At 34.1% G+C, this 24,392-nt stretch overlaps 1 protein-coding gene across 1 annotated transcript; it reads left to right on the forward strand.

Moving 5' to 3' along the window:
- Positions 1–1,717: 1,717 nt before the first annotated feature.
- On the forward strand, positions 1,718–23,988 carry LOC136986531 (translocon-associated protein subunit gamma). The gene is made up of 5 exons (XM_067284084.1): positions 1,718–1,858; positions 20,104–20,230; positions 21,990–22,082; positions 23,420–23,551; positions 23,882–23,988. The coding sequence occupies exons 1-5, from the start codon at positions 1,732–1,734 to the stop codon at positions 23,946–23,948; spliced, it is 546 nt and encodes a 181-aa protein (XP_067140185.1). The 5' UTR covers positions 1,718–1,731; the 3' UTR covers positions 23,949–23,988.
- Positions 23,989–24,392: the final 404 nt, after the last annotated feature.

Here is a 24,392-nt window from a genome sequence, read left to right on the forward strand (position 1 = left end):
CAAAAATAATTTACGATCAAACATAACTCAAGAACATTTAACAAATTATAATGTTACCTATGGTTTCAAAATAGCGGCTCGTCTCTGATTCCAGCAAATAGAAGAAAGGAAACTGGGGACACCTAACCTAACCTATTCTAATAAATTACCATAATTATTAGCAACAAAATTATTAGAATAGGTTAGGTTAGGTTAGAACGTGCATCCCCACTGTTTCCTTTCTGCTATTTGCTGGAATCAGAGACGAGCCGCCATTTTGGAACCATAGGTAACATCAACCTGGATGGTTTAGATTTGGGTGAATTAATTAAGAAGTTTGTGGCATTAAAAGTACTGAATACAATTTCTGTAATTTTATAAGGTAAGTGATGCCATTCACAACATTACTGTATTTATGAATTTATGTATTTGTTTTGTGTAAGATCCAAAATTATTCTGTTAACTTAAACATATATACTTATAAGTGTATATACTTTACTTTTCATATGTGATTTTATTGTTTTGTTCAGTTGATTACTCCTGTACTAATTACCATAATAAACATCTACATGCTGTACATTAGAATGATTAGAATATTTACTTTTTAAATTACTCTCATTGACTTTTAACAGAGGGGTTTTTTAAAGGTTTGTACGAAGGCAACTCATATACATCAACAATACATGCACAGTTCATGTAGTATCAGGATTATTGGTATATACGATACACTTATGCAGCAACTTATAGGCCTACAGTACGTTGCTTTATTTTTTTCTTGCGAAGACACAATGCAGTGACAGTAGATTTAAAACACTGGGCAAAATTTGCCCAGTGTTTTAAATCTACTGTCACGGCATTGTGCCTTCGCAAGAAAGAAAACATAAAACACGGTTTCCTCAAGATAAAACGTTGCTTTATATATAACCGTATGGTAACAGAACAGTATTTTAAATAGAACAGTAGAACAGTACGTTATAGTAAAGAAGTAGCAGCGTACACAGCTACATATACGCTGCGACAACTTGAAATACAAAAATTGATTCGTTCACCTATCGATTTTTTGTCTTTCAATTATAGCTTTCGTAGAGCAGAAACGGCCGGACTTTTATTGAAATACCGAAATTCCTATATTGTTTTTGATTAAAAATATTTCAAAAGTTCAATCGGATTATTGAACAAACTTTATATAAAAATTAAAGAATTTTTATTTGAGTAAATGAGAAAAGGAACTAAAATGACGATTTGAACTGAGTTCTTTTACTAGATTCCGGTACACAAGACATGAACGTGAGGTTTATCTCTTTCCGCCCTGTTGGCACTAAGAGGGCCTCTTATTATGGGTACGGCCGGGCCCACAATGGGACGGTCGGGTAGCGAGGGAAAGGGCCCGATTAGTTATTTTATTAACAGAAAATAGAACCTTCAAGACTACTTTTTGTGAATCAAAAAGCATATTACATATTTCATTTATTCAAAAAAAACACATGGCAATAGAAAACGCTCTACAAATCTTATACAAATGCTCGCGCTACCGCCTTCCCCAGATAATTTTTAAGCCGCTACGCACGTATAGATCACTCTTTTTATTACTTTAACAACCGGCATTTGCTCTAATTAATATTTATTAATTATCCACGCAGAGTACACACGTCCATAGAAAATCTTTACCACACCGATATCGATTTTTCACACGCCACGCTACCTGGTATTACTTATAGAAGTTAACAGTTTAGTGACGTGTCTTCGTACAAGATGGCGGGTGGAAAGAAGCTTACTAAAGAGGAAGAGCTTTTACTTCAAGATTTCAGCCGAAACGTCTCGACCAAGTCGTCGGCGTTATTCTACGGAAATGCATTTATAGTTTCGGCCATTCCAATATGTAAGAATTTACGTAATTATTAGTTTTATGGCTGATATAGTTAAAGTGGATTGACACGTGCTTTGTATGGCTGATGATAGCATATGATAAATCTATGGTAAATCCTTTGGTAATTATATAAAGAGAATATCTTACTGTTTTTACCCGTATAATGCGAATTGGGAGAAGAATTAATATAATAATGATTAATCATATAGATGGATAAAGTTCTGTTATGCTATTTTGATATATTTTTTCAGTGTAATGACTTGATTTGTTTATAATTTTGCTCTTTTAGATGCTTTTATTAAACTGTATTTAATGACAGATTTAACTGTTATTTATTATCCTTTACGTGCCGGTTTGATGACTGGGATAAGAGGAATTTGCATGCCGTTTTTATCTGAGTAGAAGAATTGGCTGCGTTCGGCAGAGTCGACGGTTGTAACTGAGCGAAGGTGTTTCGATTGGTAGCTGTTTCGTAGTTATATCTGCCGAACGACGAGTGATGTATGCGTTGGAACAAAAAGTGGCCGTCATTGGTCGGTTTTGGTTAACATAAATGAAAGATGCTACTAAATATGTTAAAGTACCAAACATGTTCCAAAACAATGCCGCTGTGGAGGGTGTTCGGCAGAAAAATACTCGACAGCTCCGGAACTGTCGAGTCTGCCGAATGTGGCCATTGGATACTTTGGCGTATCTGCGTCGCTTTATTTTTTAGACCTGAATAAGGAGAGCCTTTAAATCGTGCCCATTATGGTTTGGGATCATTATAATGTATGTAACTATTTTTATCCTTCTCAACTATTATCTCACCTCTATGTAATGCATCTTAATGCTGTTGCATGTACCTGAACTTACGTAATTCGTATCCTTGGTAGACTCTCTTAATTGTACTAGGAGTAATTTGCAGCTTGGAGTACAGAATGTTGCATTATTTCATTAATTACACATATAACATACAAAAGAGGTGAGATAAACAGTATTGTTTGCTATATGATACTTCGGAAACAAAAATAAATTGTTATCCAAGGGTTGAGACTATGGCCAGATGGCCGAGTGGTCAAGGTGGCAGCCCACCGCTCTGGGGGACCCGGGATTGAATTTGAACGGGTCAGAAAAATCCCCAGGAAACTTTTGAGGTTGTATGTCCTGATATGTCAGGCCCTTGTAAGGGCTGTCCATAAATGATGTTCACACTACAAGTGAGGGAGATGTTTATGACAAGTTGGATGAGGGGAGTGGTTGAACTTCACTGAATAATATTTTATTAAATTTTATATAGTTTATGCATTTATTTATTTTTATTTCAAAATTTCTTGTATGTTTATTTTCTACTTACGGTATCTATCATTCATAAAGTGATAAAGTTTTTAAGAGGGGTTAAGTTTTGTTGGATGTCCAAAGAAGAGAAGGATTACAGAAACTTGGATAAGGGGAGAGGGGAGTAAAAATTTCAAGAAAAATGCAGATGTTATTTATGGATAGCTCCTAACACAACAATTACCTGCATACTCATCCACTCATATCTTTGTTATGTAATTTATGGACATCTGTTTTGGTATACTTTATCTCCTGGCTGGTATGAAAATTCTTGAGCCAATGGTAACCAATATCCCAAGTAATGCAGGATTGTAATCTGGTTGGATGGTTGAGGTGATAAAGGCCAGCCTTTATTACCATGGCAATCTAGTCATCGGTACATCTGGGTCGCCGCCATCATCTGGCAGGTTCCATTGATTGGCCATAGAGCCCTAATATTTTGCATCAAACAAATCGATCAATTATAATCTTTATGTGTGCACTTCATTTCGACCATGGAACAAATAGTAGTAATAATCTATTATGCAAATATTCTAATACAAATTTTGTTTTAATTACAAAAGTTTTTAAAAGAAAAAATTGAATTGTATATTTTATTCTCGATGAAAACATAAATATTGAATAACAATTAAATTAGGAAAATGCAATGGTTATTCCAGACTAGTTTTATGTATGAGTATTTAAATTTGAATTGCTTCAAAATTTATTATTTTTTTAAATGTATTATTTGATTTATTCCAGAAAATGATTATGCATGGTTAAATAATGAAATTTAGTTAATACAGTCGAGTCCGCATAAGTCGACACCCCAAGGGGAAGTGAAAATGTGTCGAGTTATCCAATACGACGACTAAAGCCAAGTCGAAAAAACCACAATACTACAATTAGGAAAATACAGTAGTGCAATGTACCTCTCTGACCATCCATCACTGGCACTAAAGTTGGTTTCTACTCCAAGTACCCTAGCAATTTCCATCACCTTTTATTTCAGTATCAGTCTGGAAACAGGAAGAGCTGATGAATGAATATGCTTTAGCCAACGTACCAGAGCATATTCGACATCTTTGTACGGCGACTTTCTCTGGTGTTTTCGAGACAGCCGCGACGAAAATCAAAGAAAAAGTTTCTTAATTTCCTCTTTTCAGATTCCCACCAATGTTGTCTTTGGAAGGATTTTTTGTTTTGCAAATTCGGCTTGCGAAGTTTCCTTACATTCAAATTCAGACGCAAGTTCGTATTTTTCGTTCAGCGTGTCCAAAAGCGACGTTGTTAGCTTTTGGACACTCATTTCTAACAGAAATGTAAAACAGGTGCTACAAGTAATGCTTGATATGAAAAAAATGCAAAATTGGATTCTGCTGTGACGTTGATATAGATTGTATGTTTTCTTTTTGTTTATCTGTTATTATTTTATATATAAAAATACATAAAATGTTAAGGCATTTTTATTAATATGTATAAATTAAATAATTCGACTCCCCTCCAGAAAAAAACGAGTTTACACCGCACTGTGCGGTGTGAACTCGTTTTTTCAGGAGAGGAGTCGACTTATCGGATGTCTAAACGAGTGTGGGACAGCAAAAGTATGTCGATTTATCCAGTGGTGACGAGTTAAACAGTGTCGAGTAAACCAGAGTTTTTTTAACATTAATGCCTATGCAAGTCAGCCGAGACCACTGACTACTTAACCAACGATGTCGAGTTATACCTATGACGACTTACGTGGACTTGACTCAATATAATGCAAAATAATAGGCACTTGTAGACATATTTTACACAAAGATAAACTTGTGATTTGTAAGGGTATTTTACTTTCAAAAGACAACTGTTTTTAAGATGTTTTTTTGAAAGTAAGGATACTTGTTTGTTTCCTGTTGAGAATTTGGTGTGTCTTCATTGCAGTTTAAAAACTGCAGAAATGACAATGCTATTGACAATAATGTTTGAAAAATAAATATTTTTGTCAATATGATGATGATTATTTTGCATTAAGTACTTCCTTTTGCATTTTGTACCTTAGGCAATAATGTCCAGGTTTGTAGGTGCACAGGAATACTGTCTAGACTGCAGAATTTATTGTGAACCTCTAAAACTGACATGATATCAATGTCTGAATCCAGCAATGGCTGACAAGGTGTCAAAAGTATAGAATACAGTGACCTCACTATCACAAGATGGTGAAACAATGTTAATAATTCATTAAACTTTTATAACTCGTTACAAAGTACTAAATACAGTAGGTCTAAATTTCTGTTTTTGTTTTTTGTCAAAAAACATTAAGGTGAAAATTTGGAAAATTCATCTAGGGAATGAGTGTTTAGTGTGTTAAATCCGAAAAAGTACACAAAGGACACTATATGCACACACACAAATACACACACAATATTATATTAATATAATATTGCGTAAGTGTGTGTGTGAGGCCAATTTAGTTTATTATATTATATATATAATATAATATAATATAATAAACAATATTGGCCTCACTGACATGAAATTTTGCATAGAAGAATTCTTATGTAAAAACAAAATGTGAGTTGAAAGGCAATCAAATATGTTACCAGAAAAGCCAGAAATCTCAGCCAAATATTTTGTTTTCTGTGAAGTGTCAAAATTCAATTCTTGATGTTTCATAGGATGCCATCATTTCTAAATGATCAGGTAAAAACAACAAGTGACGCTTCTTACTAAAAATAAATGAAAATATAAAAGAAACTGTCTATCGGCGTTACTGGTAAATATGTTTAATCAATGAGTACGAGCACTTTCGACAGTATATAACCATCATCTTCAGGTAAAATGGCAAATCGAATGTTATAAATCTAGAGAAAGAACACATTTTTAAACTGCTCTTTGCGCACGAGCATGGAACATTAAAAGTTTAAAAGAAAATTTAAACAAACTGCAAATACTATAAAATGCTATGGGGATAGGAGAATCTTGTTCATTTGGGAGTCTCTATTTATTACATCAATGTTTCCATACAACTCTCCCACACTTGATATTCCAGAACTATGGGTTGAGATGTTCAACTTGCTAAAATCATTGGTCATGCAGTTAATACATATATATGTACAGTACATATACATATATATATATAGTATCTTGGGGATGTCAAACGATCCAAGACAATATCTCTTAATGCATGTTATATTCAACACTTTCCGGAACCTTTTACCGGTGTTAGACGCAAATCGAGAAATTTCCATTAACGTTTGTTATATTACAACTTATATTGCTATATGTATATGGTGCAACCAAAGTCGGGCCTGTAAACAGTTTATTATATAAGTTATATTAAATATTTGAAATGAGCAAAGATTTTACCAATAATTCTATTATCAACTGGTGGCCTCTCGGGATGCACAGCATTTAAAATATATCTACAACTGAATATTGTATGGTGCTGTTCTTTGCATCCGTAAGAATAAGCTCTATTGTTTCTTCTTTTGTTAATTTTGCCGAAATGGTGTGTCACTTAAATCTGATGATAATGATAGTTAAAAACGATATTGATTCAACCATATATGTAGACCTAACTGACAGTTTTGGCAAATTCGATTTTAATAAAAAGTTGATTCTGAAATAGTTGAGTTCTGTCAATAAGCATTACATGATTTCTAATAAATTAATTAGAAATTAAGTTTGAATTTTAACTAAATGATTTAGAAATTGGTGTATTTTGGATGATAATGACAGCCCTAGTTTCTCAAAAATAATTCTACTTTTAAATATGTTTGGCTATTAAAAATTGGACTATGGTTTATGAAGCATTAGCAGAAGAATTATATTTATATACAGTCAAATCCCTTCATAACACTACTTACAAGTTAGTGGAACAAGAAAAAATATTGCTGAAGAGAGATTTATTGTTATAGTGGAAGTTTTTTAAAAAGTATCCCCTTCCTCATTTAACACGGACTCCAAATATGGTTATTTCTACAAAGTTAGACAATGTTAGAAAAGAATATATATAGTATTAGTAGTTCCTCTAGGACATGATTTAAGTGATTTTATTGCATATTGTTTCTACCAGGACTGTGTGGAGGTGGTAGATTAACACTGACTCTGACTTCAACTCAGAATTCTAGAAAGTCCAATTCTGATTCAGGCTCCTGTGTCTAAATAATTATTTAAAAGTATGTTTTGTTCATATTAACCCAGAAGTACATCACTACCAAGTGAATCATCAGGCATTCCTATTGAAAGTGTTTATTTTTTTTCACGGTTTTTTCATTTTTACCACTATCATCATCTTCTTCAACCACATATTGACACACAAAATGTTTATCATCTCTAGTTATGGTAAAATATTAAAAAAAAAAAAAAAGAGAGAGAGAGAGATTTAACTTGAGTCTTTTTAGCCATTTTGTATGGATTTTTGATGATAAAAATTTAGAATTAGATAATAGCCAGGTTGAGACCGAAGTTTTCAACATGTAAACGTGTACGTTGGACGTTCGGCGTCGCTTTCCTGTAAGCCTAGAAGTTTTGGCAGTGGGCTTTGGAATGTCAAGCATAATTCCACTGACTTTCCAAATTCCATTGCCAAACTTCTAGGCTTACAGGAAAGTGGCGCCGAATGTCTGACTTACACGTTTTTGCATTGAAAACGTCGGTCTCAACCTCGCTAATACAGAATATATTGAAATGTAATTTTTTGAAAAGAGAATCAATTGTAGTTAATTATATGCAAAGAAAGATACAAAGTAGAAGAATCGTCATAAAATAAGATCAGAAAGTTCTATAATAGAAGATTGGAGGATAATGCTCCTATTAGGAGCTTAACGTAAAGGTGAAAGAAAAAATAAACTAAGTAAAACTAAAACTATAAAAGTAAAAAATAAGCTAATTCTAAATTATAATTTCTTGAGAATATACTTATTATTTGATTGTTTGGTAAGTTAGTAGCTTTTTTTTTTGGGAGAAATAAAAGAAACAGTGTTAAAACTAAAAGTGTACTTATATTCAGTTACATATGCACCATTGTTTATGATGTGTTGCCGTCTACAGGGAAGCTTCGTAATACCTTCTTCATAGAACTTCTAGTTTTTTGTGGGAAAAACTAGAAAGCTTCTAAAGTTCTTATTACAAAAGGAATGCTGCAGAGCCTGGAACAAATGGTAGTCTGATGGAACAAGGTCAGGAGAGTATGGAGTAGGGTAAAACATCTCAGCTAGTTCCAATAATTTATGGCAAGTTCTTAAAGAAGTACAGTGGTGCCTTGTATAATGTATGCCTCGAATAACGGACGCTGTGAACAACAGACTTTCTGTTTGGCCATTATGTGACTCGAGCAATGGACTTTCCGTTCGGCAGATACGTGAGGTGAACAACGGACTTTCTGCGAACAAGTGCGAATGATGTTTCCACTCTTTTGCCGTTGCTAATGACAATCTACTTTTTTTAGATGTTTTCCCCTTCTTGGCTTCCCAGAATAGCTTCTTGATGTAGGTATTTTGGGAGCCTGTTGAAAACAGTTGCTCTTTGGCTGCAGAAGAGTAAGCTGTTTTTTTTCCTTCTTCTTCTTTGTCCAACCTGCCCTCCCATTGGAAGTCTAACCAAAACGCCTGGGCCAAAATTCCAGGTTGTCTTCAAGGAATGGATCCTGGAAACCTTTGCTCCTGCTGTAAAGAAATACCTGCTAGACAAAGCTGTCACTCAAAGCCCTACTGATACTGGACAATGCCCCTGGTCACCCAAAAGACCTGGAGGACATCCTGGAAGAAAGCTATCCTTTCATCAAGGTGCAGTATCTGCCAGCAAACACCACTGCCATCCTTCAGCCAATGGATCAGCAATCATTGTCAACTTCAAAAAACTGTGGATCAGAGCTCTCTTCATGAATGTGTTTGAAGAATGTCAGCTTTGTGGAGACATGACTGTCCCAAAAGTTCTGGAAAGAGAAGTTTGATGTTCTTGTGACAGTGAGACTCATCCAGAAGGCCTGGGGAGAAGTCACGCAGAAGACCCTCAATTCAGCCTGGAAGAGGCTTGTTCCTGAATGGACCCAGGAAGAACCAGCTGAGGATATAGAAGTGGTGAAGGAGATCATCTCGATGGCCTGAGAGTTGGAATTGGAAGTGGAAATGGAGGATATAGAGGAGCTCATTGAAGGAACACCAAGAAGAGCTGACAACTGAAGAGTTCCAAGCACTTCTGGCTGAGAAACACGATGAAGCTCAAAGGAAAGCTTCATCTGACGACAAGGAGGAGCAATCCAATCAACTAATTTCAACTGCTGCCATCAAGGACTTCCTTGTCAAATGGGGAGAGGTTCAGGAGTTTACCAACAATCACTATCCAAACACAGCTGAGGCCAACAGGATCAATGATCTCTACAATGACACCCTTGCCCGTCATTTCCAACAGGTGTTGAAGAAGAGAGAGAAACAGACCACCTTGGACATGTTTTTCAAGAAGCCGGCTGCCAAAATACAAAGGATGGAACAAGAGGAGTTGACCCTGCAAGCCCCGGTAGCCTCTCTTGAATCTGACTCCGATTAAAAAACAATAAAAAAGAGACCTGCTGCATGTGTAAAAAGTGTGTGTCTGTATGAATGTGTGAAAAAAGTGTTCCTCCATCTCCTCCTCACAACATCTGACTACTCGGCATAATTGGCGACTGCTCCATTTTCATTTTTTTTTAATGGTACAGTACGGTTATTTTATGCAGCGGAACGAATTAGACGTTTTAACATGTATTTCTATGGGAAAATGCGTTTCGTATAATGAACTTTTCACTTAACGGACTTTCACCTGAAACGGATTAAGTACGTAATATGAGGCACCACTGTATATAGTCTGACATTATCTTGATTATTCTGTTGGGAACAATACTTATCAGAATCGATTGTTTGATTCTTTGGAAGCAGCTGGTGGTACAGAATTCCTTTCCACTCCCACCAGACAGTGAGCATGACCGACAGACGAAGACTGGCTTTTGGAGCTTTTAATGGTGATTTGATTTTCTTGCCGCAGGATAGTTTCCAGTCGATGTTATTAGTGATTCGCTTTTCATCACCTGTTACTGGTCGTTTCAGAAAAGGGTCAATTTCATTTTGTTTTTGAAGAGAATTGCAAATAGAGATGCAATCAAACAAATTCTTTTCTGTTCAGTCATGAGGTGTCCAAATGTAATGATTCGCATATCCGAGCTTTTTCAATTGAAATACAGTAGTGTTCGACAATTTCAATATGTCTATCATCTCTCAAGTTGTGTATGAGGGTTGTCATCCAATAATGTTTTGATCCGGTTCTCTTCAATAATGATTGGTCTTCCTGAGCATGGATCATCTTCGATGTTGAAATTACCCACTTTAAATTTAGTGAACTGTTATGGCATCTTCATCATAAACCTCACATGTTTCTGTTGATATGTGCTTCTGGTCCTTAATTACATATATTATACTTTTGTCATCTTTGGACATTCTTATGAACTAGGACTTGTTACACTGAGGGAATTTTTTTTTCTCTCTTCCCTTGGTGTAACAGATCCTTGTACACAAGAACATCCATAATCTTAATGGATTTTTTGTAATGGACATTTAATTTGTTTAATAATGGACATCATTTTTCTTAATATTCATTGATTCATACAATTCTAATAATTTTCACTTCATCCAGTATCTCAATTGTTGGCTAAGAAAAATTGCTATAAACTTTCCGAACAACTCAATAAAATATTACAAAAAGCAGTTTTAAACATTAAGGTATCCCCGTACTTTATTACATTAAACTCATTTATATAATAAAGTTCTGCCAGAAATTATATAAGGATGTTTACGTGTTGCAGATTATGCTAATTGTAAAAGTAGAAGAGGCTTTTTTTACAATTACTTTTACCTACTAAGATCGGGTTCTGGCAGATTTTGGGTTTCGACTGTGCAGGTTTACTATTATTTACAGTTTTTTGAAAAACTCGGAGATGATAGATTTGAGCCCAAAAAGTGCTAAACTGCCATAGAAAAAGTTAAAGCTGGTTTCCTTCATTGTTTAATGTTAAATGTTATCGAAACAATTTTGCTCAAAAGCTAATTTTTCAACCAAACAAAGTAAAAAATGATAATTAATTTTACACAGTAATAAAAAAAAATGCCTATTGATTGCATTAATGTTTGCGATAGAATTGCTGTATTCGGAGTACGGTGTTTTGATTCCAAAAATGAGCGATGATAAAATTTAATCCACTGCTTTATCATCATTGTAGAGAAAGGAATAATACATGTATTTATAAGAACAGTAAAAAAAGAAATGTAATGCTAAACAGATTTATCACAGTAGAGCCGTGTTTTTCAACCTTTTTCATTGAGTGGCACCCCTGATTGAAAAAGAAAAAAATTGTGACACCCTTGACCGGTGGCGGATCTAGAATCTAAATAAGGGGAGACTAATGGGCCAGATGAATCTTTTGCAAAAACGAATATTATGCGCAACGCTGGGGCGGGGTCCAGGGAGGGGGACTCTCTTCCCGAGAAGAAAAATTTTAAAAATTGACAGTATGAAGTAGCATTTTAATGCAAAAAATGCATTTCTACGTGTTAAAAATCAAAATTTAAGTCCATTGAATTTTGTCGAATTACCTACATGTAAAATAATCGTCTCACTATTTTTTTTAAAATCTACTTTTAGTGTCGGCCCTAAACTTTGCGACACCCCAATCGTGGTGCTGCGGCACCCTAGTTGAAAAACACTGCAATAGAGGATATTGTTCGGTCGAGAAAAGTTTTACCGAAAGCTAACACTAATTGTATAGGAACTATATTTCTTATTGTTAAGGAGAGATTTATTGTTACATTGATAATCACTGTATATTAGAAGCTAAAGAATATTATCCACTTCTAGAGACAGGTGAATTTGTTTTTAATCATGTTCCAAACTTATTTATAACGTTGAAGGTGTATTAAAGTTTTTAATCTCATTATCATTGATTCTGAAAGAGCAAAAAATTTCAGTGTCAACGATACCGAAGAGGAGATAAAATGCTTTTACTGTATTTGATTTTAATTAAGTTCTATTTTACTTGAATATGCATTTACTAGATTTATAAGTGGTGAAAAGATTAAATATTTAAAACATTAGAGATTCATTGTAAAACATCACATTACAGAAAGCAGTCATATATGTCATACGCAGGTATAGTTACTCCCGCCATTTACCTGCGTATGACATATATGACTGCTTTCTGTAATGCGATGTTTTACAATGAATCTCTAATGTTTTTAAACTTCTGTGTACTGTCTGTCTGTGATACGACACCCGTGCATGAAAAGACCACAGGTACAATAAGTACTCTATCCATTTGCCGCAAGAGCTTTATTTCGTGGGCGAGTTTTGAATATTTTCTAACGTTTTCAGTGTATGTATTTTGTATATTGTGGGTGTTTGGAACAGTTATGTCTGTGTTAGATGTGATTTTATTTTATTTGCCAATGAATGTGATGTCTGGTCTATTGTGATGGATCGTTTGTTCTGTGATTATGGCAGCAAGTTCATAGTATATTTTGTATTGTTTTATATGACTATCTGAGGTGTGTATTTGTAGTATGGTTGCTGGGTGTACAGTAGCCTGTGTTTGTGTGCAAGCTTTTAATGTATTATATTTGATATTTCGCAAGTAGTCAGTCTGTGTTAAATGGCTTACAATCCTATGTGATGTGCTACAATCTAATTTTGTACATGATGTGACATTTCCTACAAATGTCATCTGGAAATGTTCTCTGTCTCTTTTAAAATTGCTTCCTGTAGTTTTTTTGTAATTATGATCTGGTCTTGCATGGCAATTATGAACTTGTCTCTCTAAAGCAACCTCCATGAGTCAGTTAGCTGTTCTTTCAACATTATCCTTGTCAAGATTGTTAGAATGCTTACCATGAAGCTCCATCTGATTTCAGCACTGCTTCATAGTGTGTGTTTTTTGTATCTTGTATTAAATTTAGGTCAGTGTTGTAGATTTAATGGTGAACTACTGTTTTTGTCATCAAGATTTGCATTTGTTTTCTGTAGAAAAACACTTGTAGTGTCTCTATGTTTGTAGTAAAGATTTACTATTTCTGTGAGGATTAGTCTTCCCTCTTTATGATGAAGATTCAGCCTTTCTATGGACAATTTAGTGTGGTGTTTATGTTTTATTAATGTTTGTTTATCAATTAGCCTTTAATCCCTTTTTATATATACGTGGTACGATCCAAAAGTTTGGGGACTGCAGTAATCTATGACAACAAAAGCATGTATTTGAAGTTACAGTGTATGAAATGGATTCTACCAAACCACCTCTACATGTTCAGGTTAATTTCACCCTTGTCATATGATTAAACCACGAGCGCTGCTGTTTTTTTCCGGAGATAGTTACCTTTGTTCTGCGACGTAATAAAAGGGAGTTTCAAGAACAACCTCCAACATTTCGTCTTCACCGTGGTAAAATCACCATACACCTTTCTTAGCAATTTTAAAATCTCCGTAGGTGTTTTACCTAAACGCTGACAAAATTTAATGTTGGAGGTTGTTCTTGAAACTCCACTTTTATTACGTCGCAGAACAAAGGTAACTATCTCCAGAAAAAAACAGCAGCACTTACGGTTTAATCACATGACAAGGGTGAAATTAACCTGAACACCGTAGAGGTGGTTTGGTAGAATCCATTTCATACGCTGTAACTTCAAATACATGCTTTTGTTGTCATAGATTACTGCAGTTCCCGAACTTTTGGATTGTACCACGTAATACAATAATATACTTTTCACAAATACACAGTATATAATTTTATTGAAGGATTACCACACAATTGAAACCATTATTGCCTTACATGCCTTCTAAAATGCATTTTGGCCTCTGATGTGAAATGATCCTAATCAGTTAGGCCAGTGTTCTGCAACATTTCTCTACTTGTGGCACACCCATAACCCAACACGGCGCACCAAAATGTTATTCTCCTCAAAAACATATGATGTGATATTATTAATAGCCACTAACCTATTATTATTAAACAGACACCAACACCTGTGAGCAAATTTATTTTACATATAATTCCTTAGAATACATAAAAATGCATGGCTTGTAGTAAAGAATAAACAAACATCATCTTATTTCATCAGTTCTGTGGCAAAGAATGAAATACAAGCATAAGAAACATAACTGTGATAAAAATATATAAATAAAACTTGAAATGAACAGAACATGTAAAAGTTCACATCAAACCTTTCACCATGTGACGGCACACCAGTTGTGGAACACTGAGTTAGGCAATCGTATACGGTGGGTGATTGGTTAACAAACATAATCCGTTCCAAGACTGTTCACTATCCAAATTGTTTGTTAACCGATTAGCAATTTACCATAGGTTTTTATGGGAATTTGATTAATTCGTTCTGGAGACTTCAAAAAATAAAAAATATATACTTTCTTACTATGTTTATTTATATGTAATAATAAAAATACAGTAGAGCGTCATTTATCCGAATCAATTGGAGACTGGGGTTGCTCGGATAACTTATTTTTCGGATAACTGATTATGTGCAAAAAAATATATTTTTTCGCAACTATCCAATGTCGAAATTTTTCTCCATTGCGTGTCGCTTTGCGTTGAATTTTCGTTGATGTTAAGCCAAACAAATTTTTTAAAACAATAATCGTGGCTATTGTATCATTAAAAATTATTTCTTTATTTTGTACAAACAAAATAAATATATTGAAAAATATAAGAAGAAAAAAATTATATTTTGGAAGTTAATCTAGTATCAAAAACGTTCGATTCGGCACAACACAGTCCGACCGGAACGCTTTCGGTTAACCGACGTTTCGGTTGATCGGCTTTCGGATAAACGACGCTCTACTGTACATAAATACACAGTCTTGCATTTTTATTAATCGTGTTTTTTTCATTTGTGGGGGTTAAAGAATTTGTCCAATGTCGATTGCTTTTCTCTCCAGGATTTTTCAAAAGTAATTAATAGCATTGTAATTGTAGAGATTTCCAAGTCTATTAACCTCAACCTGGTTTGGATGCCATTCTAAGACCGTTGTTCAGACATCCTTCACTTCTTCAAAACATCTTTAATAGCAGATACCGGCATTAATCCTCTTTTTCAGAAGAAAACATCTTGCCAAGTTTCTTGGTGTTCTTCATTCGAGAGTTCTTGGCATTGTTCTGTCGTCAGGTCAGTTTCAGGTTTCAATATGAGCTCTTCAATGTTCTTTATTTCTCAGATGTAGTTTTGTTACTCCTTTAGCTGCTTGAGTCTTCTTGATTATATTGTATCTTTCTTAGATAAGATTGAACTATGACTTATTGTAGATCTGTTCAAGCCATACCGCCCAGCAACATCAGACATCTTCTGCCCACTCTTACCTTTCAAAAATAAAACCCCACTTTCGCAAATACTGTAAAAGAATTGTTTCTGTCAGAAAAATAAAAGGCTGGAATTACAAGGGAGAATTTCAAAGTTTGGAGGAATACTATCCGATCGGTATATACCAGGTTGAGCGTCGATGTCGACTTCTCCCACTTTCTGAAAAGTCTCAAATTGTTGCCCGAAGACAAGGGAGGACCAATTGGTATTCATTATTTTACGTCGCTGCTTCTTCTGTTTGTTGTGTGAGATGTTCATTGTCCAAACATAAAAATCTTTTGCAAAAGTGTTCGTTATCTGATTTGTTCGTTAACCAGTCACCCACTGTATTATACGTAAGGCAAAAATATTTAACAATGTTACAAGATTCGCACGTTCATAAACCACAAAATATCATTAAAATAATAATAATAAAATGATAAAAACCAATAACCAATAAAATATTTAAATCATATGCTTAGCTGTCGACAGCTTTACAGATTACATGGTGAACATTTTAACATTATATTATACACACATCAAATTATGTAAAATATGTTGTTTCATTAATATTGATGTAGTAAAACCTTGTGGTCTTATGTTCTCATGCATCTATGAGCCATAATTATCATTTTTAGTTGATTCACTGTTAACATGGTCACATGGTATTATGCCATACTTAGAGCAAATTCACCTGATAATTATGATATACTTCAGTCTAAAAGTAATTTTATTACGAACTATCCATATAAAATCATTTTACCTTTTCCAGTTGAAGGTGTGCACCAAACTTTAACACATTCATGTATTACCAATTACATAGAGTAACTAAAGTAATAATACATATGTGTAACTTATGTGCCAAGCCAATATCTATAAAATCATGTTTCATCCATTAGATTAACAATAAATCTGATCTCGTACAAAAATCATTATTAGTTATCTTTTACTTATTTTTTCATTGTTTATTATCCACCATTCAAACTTCACTTACACTATAACTACCTTTGAACTACACTACTCACTGTTAGTATTATTTAATACCTAGGTAGTTGTGCCATTATTTATTCTCAGACCATCATTTTCTCTCATTACTACAGTGTCTAAGAATGGTAACGTATTGTTATTCTATTTTTTTTATCTCAAACTGTACATCTAGGTCTATTTTATTAAAACTAACTGCTAAATCGGGGGTTGCCAAACTGGTCGATATTAACGTTATTACTTTCGTATGTAACAATACCATCGTTTACATTTCTGGTATATGACTGATGTATTTGTCGTATTCAATCGTGCACAGTTCTGCTAATATAGGAGCTATTCTGGAGCCCATAGGAGGTCCTTTTATTTGAGTGTACTATTTTTCATTCATTACAAAGTGGTTATTTTGTATAATAAAAGTAACAAATTTGATAAGCCAATTTGGGCACTTTTATACTTTCTAATGTATTTACCGTATTTTACAGACTATAAGATGCTATGGACTATAAGACACACCTGAATTTTGGAGGCAATTTTTCGAAGAAAAAAATGCGTCTTATAGTCCGTAAAATACGGTATATCGTAATTCTATTCAAAGATATTGAGAGATACATATGCTATTGTGCGTTTGAGCTTAATATCTATTCTTTTTAATTTACTTAGCAACATTTTGTATGTATATTAAAAGCAAAATGTTCTGTCACCACCAACCATAACCAAAACATCACTTTACAAAATAAATCGGCAACGAGTTGCTCGACTTTTCCGGCAACGTTTAAAATTTTGGTGGTGCCATCTGTTATGATGATAAAAAACTTTTTATATTTCTAACTATTATAAAATGGCAAAAGCTTAATTTTCGCGGTAGGTACGGGTTTTATAGAAAATTTCAAATGCTAGTAATGAGTAAAATCATCATTAATGTCAACAATGGTTTGTGTTGTGACATCTAAAGATGCGAGGTGATCTCGCTGCCCATAATCTCTGAATTGCTAGTCCCGTCGTCGATTGGTTTGGCTATCGACTTTCTTTAACACACTATATTTGTTAAGAAATTAACAAATTCATTATCTGTACCTTATTAAGTCCATTTTGGCTTTTGGTGTGGCTTTCTGGCCCCGAGAGCCAATGGCTACATTGTCACTGAAGTACTTTGAGTTGGTATATGTTATCCATTTGTGTGTGAGTGAAGTGGTGAATGTATATTGGGAGCTAGTTGTCATACTCGGGCTAATGGGCTAGTATTGTATTTGCCCAATGATAGCCAAGGAAGAATGTGGCAGATTTTTTGAACACGAGCCTCTGTCTACTCTAAGATCTCGTTAACCTGGACAACATCTGAGCTGGTATTAAGTAGAGAACATGTCAGAATTACATTTTTCTTTCCAGAGAAATGGGTATGCTTATACAGTGGGTGATCGGTTAACAAACATAATCCGTTCCAAGACTTTGCTATCCGAATTGTTCGTTAACCGATTATCGATTTACCATAGGTTTTTATGGGAATTTGATTAATTTGTTCTGGAGACCCCAAAAAATAAAAAAATATGTACTTTCTTACTACATTTACTTATATGTAATAATAAAAATACATATATACACAGTCTTGCATTTTTATTAGTCGTGTTTTTTTATTTGTGGGGGTTAAAGAATCTGTCTAATGTCGATTGCTTTTCTCACCAGGATTTTTCGGAAGTAATTAATAGCATTGTAATTGTTGAGATCCCGAAGTCTATTAGCCTCAACCTGGTATACTTGTATGCTGTCATCTTTACATCATGGTAAAGTTTATACATCTATAGTCTAAATCTCTCTATCTATTTATCTGTCCAGAGTTAGAATTGACCAGAGCCACTAAACTCTTTGTAGGGGAAAATCATATATACCTTATATTCTGTGCCATCTCTGACAATGTGTTATCCAGGCTTCATGCTTCTTAACTGCAATGATATAACAAGAAGTAGTGTGTTTGGCAAGGACTTGGTCGTTCAGCTGTTACTTAATGCTTATACAGGGTACGTTCGATAGAAAACTGGAAAAATACCACTAAAATTCGGGAGGATGAGCAATAGAAGAGTAATTTTAACCCGCAAAACTCCGATGTCCGAGGCAACAGTAGCGGCAATGGCATCTATTACCATAACAACTTTTTTTGTGAAAATGATAAATTTTGATTTTATTATTTCAAGAAATCAGTTGCGTCATACTTACACATTACAAAATGAATTTCTGGTTATATTTTTTTATATATAGAATTTAAATTACATTAATTTGACGTAATTACTTCATGTTTAGTAAGTCTTTGAGATTGATGTCTGAAAATATTTTTTGACATAAAAACTCATTTGATTCCTACTAGCTTTTATTTACTTACATTACTATTAACCAAAACTTTTCTTCAATTATCAAAAATTCACTGCATCCTGTTTTATAGGAGAATACTAACAATAGCGAGGTCGAGGCCGAAGTTTTAAATGCAAAAACGTGTACGTTGCGTCGAAAACTTCGGCCTCGACCTCGCTAATACTTACATCAGTTCTTACACACTTTCATGTTTTTTGGTTCATTTTCATCATCAGATACACCATCCACAGAAGAAATAATATAAATATCATATAGGACTACGGTGGCCAAACTATAGCTCCTCTCGACCTTTATTGTGGCTTTGTATAGTTACACAATTTCTTTTTATTAACTCGAAACATGCTACTTAAACATGTAATATTGTATAATTAAATGGGAACTGCGATAAGAGTCAAGAAGAGCTGCGTATGGCTCACGAGTCAGCTTTTGGTCACGGTGGATATGGAATATAGAAACATTTTAAAATTTAAATTGCCTGTAGTGGTCTGCTTGAGGTGATTGTTTGTTGGAAGAGATTCAAATTTAAAAGTGTATATCTGACATTTATATAATTTCTTCGGTGGACATATACTTGTTAAGTCAAAAGATTCAAAAGTGCTTTTGAACTGATATAAATGTTGTTAATATCTCCAATAAAGTATAAAATAGTGAACTTAACTACGTTTTTGCATTGAAAAGTGAATATAAATCCTTCATTTTATAATAAAATTTTGCTTATTATTCAATTCTCTTTAATCAAATGATGGTTCACATAGAATGTGTGTTTGATAGCCGACCTACGGTTACAATTGTCTATATTGGGTCGGCAACTCGTGGCATGCGGAACGATTTTCAACGGCACATCAATCGAATAGACTTATAGTTAAAATCGTATTTTAATTATTAACTACACATTTAAATGGAAGCCATAATACAGTGTAGGCCGTGGTATATTAAAAATGAATATCTTGCTTGTATGTATATATTGCACCCGCATGCATTTACGCTCCATGTTGTCATCTACATATCGTGCATTCGCTTCACATGCAAGAACATAATTCAAAATTATATATTTTTGAAGTCCATTAACCAGACCAATTTTGATAATATATATATCAAAATTGGTAGAATTGTGTCGGCACCCAGAATAACGCTATAACTTGGCACGACATCGACGAAAGGATGCCGACGTTTGGTCTATATCGTCACTTAATGAAAATATTCTACGTTTAGTGTATTAATGATGGCTGCAATTTATAATTATTACATTTACAAATTTATTATTTTTAGGGTTATTTTGGAGAATTCATCAGATGGATATCGTACAATCTGCTGCTTTGTTTGCTGTCATCACTCTCATCAGTACTTGGCTTGTAGCATTTGCCTATAAGAATGTGAAGTTTGTGCTTAAGCATAAGTGAGTATTTTATTTGTCAACATATTATTATTTTTTAACATTTCATCTGTGATTTGTTGAAAATCTCTCAGAGTATTATTTCAACATTTCAGTATATGTTTATAGTTAGTAATTCATGTATAGGATTCTGAGAAAATATTGATTTACATAATATAAAAATTCATACAGTAACTGACACGCTACTATAAATGTTAACAAGATTCAATTAGTGTGTACAGCTATTGAAGAAGATAAGAGGAACCCACAGTAAAGAGACCATCCTCTCCACGTGATTTACCACCAATAGCCACGTGAAGTATAGTCGTCGTTGCGTTTGGCGAGTGCCAACTCGTAGGGCATAGAGTATGGAGAGAAACAAAGATCGATAGATTGGTTTGCATTATCCAAGTACAGTATAATAGGTATCTGGTTTTATGACCTAATTGACTGTTAAAGTCCAGGCATCAATTAAGCATAAACAACTTGATGATTTTAAAATTGGGTAGTGACAATGACAAATATTTCTTTTATATTCTATTAAAGACGTATCCAAGATTTGCACTAGTCTTTGTTTTGTTCTTTAATAGTGGTTTGTAAGACAATCGAAGCAAAATGTTATTTGCATCATAGTACACGAGACAAACTATGTTAGAATGTGATTAGTCGAAAAGGTTTTGAACGCTACCTTTGAAAAGGCGATTGGTCGAACAAATTGACTTTCGTCAAAAGTCGAGATATGTTCGACTTCTAATTAACCGTTTGAATAGTTACCGAAAAGGGACGAACCGACAGTTTGTATGCCGATCTGAATTATGATGATTTTTGGTCAGAATTAAGTTTTCAAACAGTAAATTTATATATAAATAAATATTAAATGCGGTGTGGTTTTAGATTTCCCAATTTTTATTAATAAAAACAAAGTCCACTATAAAGCAAGCCTTGCAAAAAACATTTTTATAGTATTGTACTCTTTAGTTTTTGAGAATGCAATTTTCATTCCAATGTGTGTCTTGGAAGAAACAGATCGAATCTGTAATATCGAAAGTCTATGGTATGTCGTCAAGAGTTGAAATTACTTCAGAAATTTTGACACTCGTTCCCATTTGTTATACAAGAAAATCTAAATGTATTTCGACAATGGATGCAAGAATATTTCTTTTGTTTTTGAAGATGTGTTAGTATCTGTGTTTGTAATCCACAGGTTTATGTGTAATCGGAGTTTAAAACTGCACCCTCTTCCGATTACAAGTACGAACAAGTGTCCGTGGAGCTATGGCCGCTCCATAGGCACAATACACCGTGGAGAGGGTTATCCAAAGGTTTTGTGCGCGAAAGTAGTTTGCGCAAGAAAGTAGTAGTGTGCACGAAAGTGCCAAGAAACTGCTACTAGCATAAATATAAATACATCTATAAATACTTTCACTTAAGTTTTTAAAGTATGTGATTGTGAGAAGTCACCCGAATAAATTTTTTAAACTTGGTACTGTATCACGTTGACAAAATATTATTCCACAAGTCAAATAATATAGGGTCTCAGTTAATCGGGACTAATTAAGTTAGTTTCGAGAGTGTATTTTTGTCTTTAATCTTGCAAAATGCATACCTTGGTATTGTCAAGTTTACACAGAAATAACTTGTGTAGAAATTAAATTACAACGATTTCCAACGGTAGGTCTTCGTTTGTAGAAAAGTTTTGTTTCGTTCATCTCCAAATAAGTATTCTTAATTTTAGAGATTAGCGTAGTCGATTTAAAATCATCATTTGCCGTGTTTTTGTTAGGGTCGCCGTAAAGAGAGAAGAGGCAGTGACAAGAGAAATTATGAAAAAATTGGCAGACGACAAGAAAATGTCTAAAAAGGAGAAGGACGAAAGGTAATGTATCATGTCCCATTTATATTAAATCAAATTTATTTATTTACGAATATATTAATAGTAGCAGAAAAGCCCGGCATTGCTCGGTCAAAATATTATTGTATATAGGAAGCATATACTACTTAAGTAAATCTATTATAAGTCCATAAATCGCAATGAGTTTGATCAAGCTTTCGATTTTAGTTTCGGGCAAATATTAAGATAATTACATTATAGCCAATCTTATCCGTTTTCACAGAATGCAAGAATTAGGTCCCCGTTTCCAGACTAATTAGATGATTTTTTAGATAGGTCTAAAAATATGTTCGATTTCCCACAAAAATGCAAAGTTTCAAGTATATTATTGGTAACAATGTAAAATATACAGTATATCGCCATTGAAATGGCGACCGATGGGTAAAATCTGTATTTTCTCGTCGACTTGCCGGCTTGCAAATTACTGGAACTGCACACCATCTTCACTGTTTCGGGCTAAACACGAGTCGTGCAATTGTTACGTGTTGCAACAAGAGTATCCTTTTCCCAACTGGTGTATTGCTTATCCAGTTATACCACAGCCGAAATTTATTATATCTAGGATTTAAACAGATCAAAAGAAACTGGATGTCTTAAATTATATTTGTTGGAAAAATAGTTATCATGTTTAAATTTCCGCATTCTGTTTGAATTAGATTATCGAATTGTTAGCATAGACTTAGGTGTAGTAAATCTAGCTTTATCCCAAGAGACTTCTATGTTATGTTTCTTAGCGTATGCCATACACGAATAGAACATAGAAATTTGAGTCAATGGATGATCTAACGGATAAAATTACTCCAACACCAGGTTTAAGATGTTTCTTTTCACACCTATTAGTACCAAAATTTATATTTTTTTCTCCTCAAAGTAGATAGCCAAATCGAGAAGTGACTGCCACCTCGAGCTAGATAGGCTTCGACTCTTCCTTTGACAACAAGGCCATCTGGAAATTAAAAAATGGAGCTCTCGGTATTAGAGAAATGCTTTGCACTGTAAGCAAATAGTCTAGATCACACGATCGGTGCCATGAGTATGGAAATTATTACGTTCTTGTGTAGATACTTAAATTAATGCTACAGTAAAATATGTAGAAAGCTGGTTGTGGGAAAACAAGATTAGTATATAAAAGTTCACAGAGAGCATCAATGCTGTCATTTATATCATCACACTGTATTTTTTGGAATAATTGTTCAAAGATGCAGTAGTTTTGTTTATCAGCAAACGGAGCTCTAGTATAATTTACCCAATTTTGTTACCCGAGAAGAATACGGATGGAGGGTCTTGTAATTTTTCATTTTGTTTTATTACTTTTTTTGTAGAATTTTATGGAAGAAGAACGAAGTGGCCGACTACGAAGCGACCACGTTTTCCATCTTTTACAACAACGCTTTATACTTAATGCTCATCACGGTCGCTTCCTTTTACGTGATGCGATCGTTTACGCCCAGCGTGTATCCTTTTACCGTTCGTCTTCGTATCGACGCGGTGGCATTTTAATGAACTTTACATATAAATACGGTAGAGCTTCGATCGTCCGAAAAATTTCGACCTTGGAGAGTAATTCCGGAAAGCCTTTGCCAACAATAATTATTACATAATCTGTGTTTCCAATGTTAGAAAAACACTACAACCAGAAGCTCTCGACTCATTTTAAAATTATTTCCTTACTAAGCACAATCGCTTTTCCGATATGGGCTCGGATTATTTTTGACGGTCGACGCTCTACCGTATTTTAAAAAAATTTTCACCAATTTAATCGTACTTCCTTAACGTAAAAATAGGAACTACGTGCTGTCGGTGGGAACCGCGGGAGGTCTGTTGGCTCTGTTTTCTACAAGTTCTCACTAAACTTAAACATTTTAAACTGACAATAAAAGTTTGAACAAAAGTTTTGACTTTCTTCTTTTAGTAAGTTTACACTTAAGATAATAGACCTCTTTCCTTTTTGTCCATACCAAACTGCACGTAAAGACGAAAGCCTAAAACAAGTTAACATGTCTGAAGCAAGCATAAACTTTTTGGGCATGCCTAAATTACGTCATCCTTTGATGGAGTATTATCTCTATATTATTAAGCAAGTACTATTCATTAGTTACACATATTAACCATCTTGAACTCAAAACTGGTATTTTTCTAGTTGCCAACTGACTAAAAGAATCGACATTAAAACTTCTCATATTGTTCTCTTATTATCTTGACAAAACTCGCGACTTGTCCAAAAACTAATTAGCAAGCATACAAATAGTGTTTTACCAAATTTTAAATTAAAAAAATACTCTATGAAGAGTTTGA

Source organism: Centruroides vittatus, unplaced genomic scaffold, assembly GCF_030686945.1.
Source record: "Centruroides vittatus isolate TY-2023 unplaced genomic scaffold, ASM3068694v2 contig_1213, whole genome shotgun sequence".
Taxonomy (NCBI): domain Eukaryota; kingdom Metazoa; phylum Arthropoda; class Arachnida; order Scorpiones; family Buthidae; genus Centruroides; species Centruroides vittatus.